The sequence below is a fragment of the Tupaia chinensis genome, unplaced genomic scaffold, assembly GCF_000334495.1.
Source record: "Tupaia chinensis unplaced genomic scaffold, TupChi_1.0 Scaffold145257_1, whole genome shotgun sequence".
In the NCBI taxonomy this organism is placed as follows: domain Eukaryota; kingdom Metazoa; phylum Chordata; class Mammalia; order Scandentia; family Tupaiidae; genus Tupaia; species Tupaia belangeri.
In genome coordinates this window covers 725,991-730,636 of record NW_006205117.1, presented here as the reverse complement: position 1 = coordinate 730,636, position 4,646 = coordinate 725,991, and the positions used below count along the sequence as shown (strand labels likewise).

Sequence of the window (4,646 nt, the reverse complement as noted above, 5' to 3'; positions counted from 1 at the left end):
ATTAGAATTATTTTTATTTAATTTTATTCATTAATTTATTTTAATTGATCAGAGAGAGACACAAAGAGAGAGAAAGAGGGAAAGTGAAAAAGTAAGCCACCAGGTTCTTCACTCACACTGTGGTCGGCCATGTGATAACGTCCAATGCTTTAACCATCACATCACCTGCTGGACCCTTGTTGGCTGATATATCTTAAGTGCTTAGAACAATGTCTTATATGTAATATGTGCACAGCAAAAATTTGTGCAGGGAATACAGAATGATTAAGCACTTGGGTTTTGGAATCAAACACAGCTAAATTGTAGCTTACTTAGCTTCTCTAAGCCTTGCTTTGCAAAATGAGGATATTAATGCCTAGATCAGAGATTTAATATGAAAATTGAATTAAGCAACAGCCAGAAATAGTTTAGCAGAGAAACCCTTCAATCAATGAGATTTATTACTCACACTGCCATTAACAATGTTTAGCACATTACTGGTATTTGATAGTAATCTAGTGACAGGCTACACTGATGCTCTAAAAGGCATTTTTTGCTAAGAGATCAATACCTATAAAATAGATTTATTTTTTTGTGGGTCCAACATTGGTTAGAGAACCATATGAGTTCAAGTATGTAGAGTGAAATAAACATAGCCATAGAGAATTTTACCTGCTTGTAGTCTTTCTTTCCTGCTTTTTTTTCTCTTTTCCTTTCTTTTTTCATCTCTCTTTCTCCTTTTGAAATTAGGCTCAGAGAACTTGGGCCCTATGATGGTCTGTGGGAAGGGCTGAGTTCAAAGAAGGAAGTAAATGATCATAAAAGCAAACATTCAACAAGTTGGTCTTCTATTATTCTGTCAGACGGCTTATCCATTTTTCCTTTTTTCACTTCAGGTTGTATTTAAAGGGTCACAGTGGGACAGCAGGAAAACAGAGCAGCCTGATCTTACACGGCGCTGATTTCAGCACTAAAGATGCTGATAATGACAACTGTATGTGCAAATGTGCCCTCATGCTAACAGGAGGTAAGTCCTATGGGGCCATTTTCTAAGTTAGGTTTCATTGGTTTGAGACTTGAGGTTTCTTATCTCTGAGAAAGGGGGTGTGATCTTCTGGTCAGGAAACTCAAGAGCAAGTCCCTAGAGATCATTTTGTTCTGCCCACTAATTTACCCTCTGTTTTCGTGCAGGACATTGCTAGCATATTTAGAGGTCTGCCTCCTCCCCCAACAGAACGGGAGTGTGCTATACTTGGTTCTGAAATTCTTTAGCCTATTGAAGTTTCAGCAATTCTACTTTCTAAATAATGGTCATAATACTTTAGAAGCATGAGAAATAACTTGATAATTCAGCAAGTAGAGCAATCTTTTCTTACAAAACATTTTGTAGTGGTGTGGTAGAGTTCATTGACCTGTTTAAATAAAATAAGAGAAATAAAGAGTTGTAGTTTAAACCTAAAGTTATACCACACAGACAGCTATACTTGGGTTTTGCATTATGTGATATTGATATTTACAAGATACTGTTAAATAATATTGCATCATAGAGTAAGTAAGTTAGTCTTTCATACCTTGGCAATATCTTTGTGAATATTGTGCCAAACAAAATTTTTCAATCTGATGCTAGCATATTGTTACCACTTCTTCAGCACATTCTAATCATCCTTCTTAGCAAAGAAAAAGTAGGCCCTCAGCCTGAGGCTCAGAGCTTTGGTTAGGCAACAGCACCTATTTAAAATTCAATAATATTGTTTTAATTTTATTGAATTTTATGTCTATCTTCTATTATAGCAAATGGTACTGGTTTCCTCTCTAAAGGAATGATATGAACTTTGCATTTAAAAATGCATTCACCATATTTTATGATTAAAAAAGTCATTTACTTAAAGAAAACATTAATTAAGTTTTAATAAAAGTTAGAAATGGATATAACAAGAACTGCAAAGTTGATACATGACTGACGGAAGTTTGGGATTACAATAAAACTTAGACCTGATGGCAAATGATGTAGCTCAAGAATGTTCCTGATTCTGACAGGGAAGGAGTGAATACCAAACAAAATTAGAAATGAAATCATTCTCAGTTTTTTTGCTTTCATAATTTTCCTTTCTTTTTCCTTCTCTTAATGGAATAGTAATCACGTCCACATTCAACCATCTGGTACTATTTCTGTATTTCTATAACAAAACATGTTTTTATGTAGTACAGAAAAAAATCTGTTCAAATCTAATATTGTACTTCCCAAAACAATAGTACTATAATTATTATTACATATTAGCTTACTGCACCTTTTGTACTATCTTACTTAAAATCAGACCAACCTTGCAAAATAAATAGGGAAACTCAAACTTCTCCGTTGTACAAATAGAAAGTGAAAGTCAGTTAATGGTCACCATTTTATCCTTGGCATCTAGCACAGTAGATTGTAACACATGAGAACTCAATAAAAAATAGGGCACATGAATGAATGAGCGTTCTGTAACCCTTGACATCACTTTCGAAGCTTAAAGTAAATGAAATGAATTATTCAGTTTACACTTCTCATCCATTAGCTGTCCATGGAAATGTATGAAGAAAGTGTTGTGAAATCTTTTCATTTTCCTTCTTGTCGCTATCCCATTCGTTAATGCACCACCAAATCACAGCCCATTGGCTCCCATCCACACCACCTATACTGACATCTTTTCAGTACGCGACCGCCCCAGTATTCTTAAATCCAACCTGCCATGATTCTGCTCTATCACATCCTTCCTCTTAAGCTTTGAACATGTCATTTGGGTATTACATTCAACCTCATCAAATATTTACAAGTCTTCTATATGCAATATTATGACTTCTCCCTCCAAAAATGGTGACTACATATTTTTAGGGATTTTTAAAAATTTATTTAAATACCCATATGTTATGCCTTGAACATTTTTCTAAAAGAAAATTTTCCTTTTTGTTACCTCCCTGATCTCATAAATAAAATTGTCAGCAACTTTATACAAAGAAAAAAGGTTCCTGTCCATTTTAATATTAAAATATGCTTCATTTTCCCCATATCTGTTTTTACAGATAATTTTTCTTATCAAATAAATATAATACATAAAAGACCAACAGTACAATCTCTCAAATGTATCCTTAGGAAAGCATTCCAAAATGTTCATATTGCTGTCTGAACAATGAAAATATGTAGCAAAGCAAAAAGGAGAATGTACCTCTTGGTAGTCAATAAGAAAACTTCATTGGTCAGATTTATGATTTTTATTTCTGCTTCAGATGGTTGAACTTTGTCATGTTCTTTCATCCATAATCTTTTTTGGACTCACTCCTTACTCACCAATAAACACATACGTTGTAGGGAGAAAATTTCCACTTATTGCTTGGATGGGAATAGTCTAAGTAAATGTGTTTTTGCAATAAACTCCATTACCCTATCAAATATCATTTTGAAAAAGTCCAGGTCTCATACAACTATTCACTCTACAATGCTAAAATGTGGAATTTAGATAGCTAAGAACTGGGGAGCGTAAGGATGAATGTCCACGACAGTTCAGGTAACTGGAATGCTGCCTGGAACTTATATCCTACTTAGCTACTCTCTACCACCACTGTGTATTCTCTGTCAGATTTTCCCTTTGAAACATTTTCTTCATGTCATGACTTTTCCTCTATTATTTTTAAAATTGTATTTAAGCTTGCTGCCGATTATAAATAGTCTCTTTTAAGCAGTAAGATTACATACTTTTTGGTAACTGATAACTCATATACCTCATAGATCTTCATCATCATTGTCATCGATGCAAGCTTTATTTTATTTATATATTTTTCTTTGTTTCTTCTAAAAGGAATCAAGTATACAGTACAGTTCATTACCCACTGTCCTAGATAGTCATTTTCAAGGAAGCAAAGGGATTTTAGTTGGAGACCATGATATCATTGCTACCCTTATCTGTCAAAGACTGAACAACAGGAAATAGGCTTAATTGAAAGCAGAAAGTACTTCAGCTAGACAGAAGGTAGAACATTTTGATCTTTGTTCCTTATTTCCTAACATTCTAACCTCTTAACTTCCTTCTATCAATTTACTGCCTTTTTAGTGAGTACTTATTAAGGGGGTGGAGGTCAACTACTATGAACGAAATGAGTAAGACAAAATAAAACTTACATCTATCATAGAAGATTGACAACAAAAACATAAGCAATAAATAACACAATTTTGAACCTTAACAAGTTCCACACACAAAATGCAACATGCAATACAGTTATCAGAGGAAGAGGAAAGTAACATTAGGTGTAGTGTTCAGGGATCAAAGGCTGAATGAGTTATCACGGAGGATTGTACATTTCTAGTTGTGGACATCTTCAAGAAGAAAATAAAAACTATTTATTTGGGTTCAGCCTTGGTGGCACAGGCAATAATGTACTGAACTGCGGTGATGGAAACCACACAGCACATAGTGGTTTAGATCCCAAATTGACCTGAAACATGCTGAGTGTCTATCCAAGATGCTGACTAGCTGACTAGCTGGATGGCTAAAGAAAAAGGGTCTAGGGGCGTGGTGGCGCCTGCCCTATGGCAAGAAAAAGGGTCTTGGCAAGACCCTGCCAAGGATGGATATCTGACTCACTTCCTCTCTCTTTCTCTTTCTCTCCTACACCCACTCTTTCTCTCTCTCATCTCT

General features: G+C 34.9%; 1 protein-coding gene across 3 annotated transcripts in view; it reads left to right on the top strand.

The window, feature by feature from the left end:
• The window catches only part of ANGPT1 (angiopoietin 1), a 277,865-nt gene that overhangs the window by 259,991 nt on the left and 13,228 nt on the right, over positions 1-4,646 (top strand). For all 3 annotated transcript variants that reach the window (XM_027768052.1, XM_006167919.3, XM_006167920.3), the window contains one exon: positions 876-1,006. In XM_027768052.1, the coding sequence (XP_027623853.1) occupies positions 876-1,006 (131 nt within the window). The remainder of the gene's footprint in view (positions 1-875; positions 1,007-4,646) is intronic.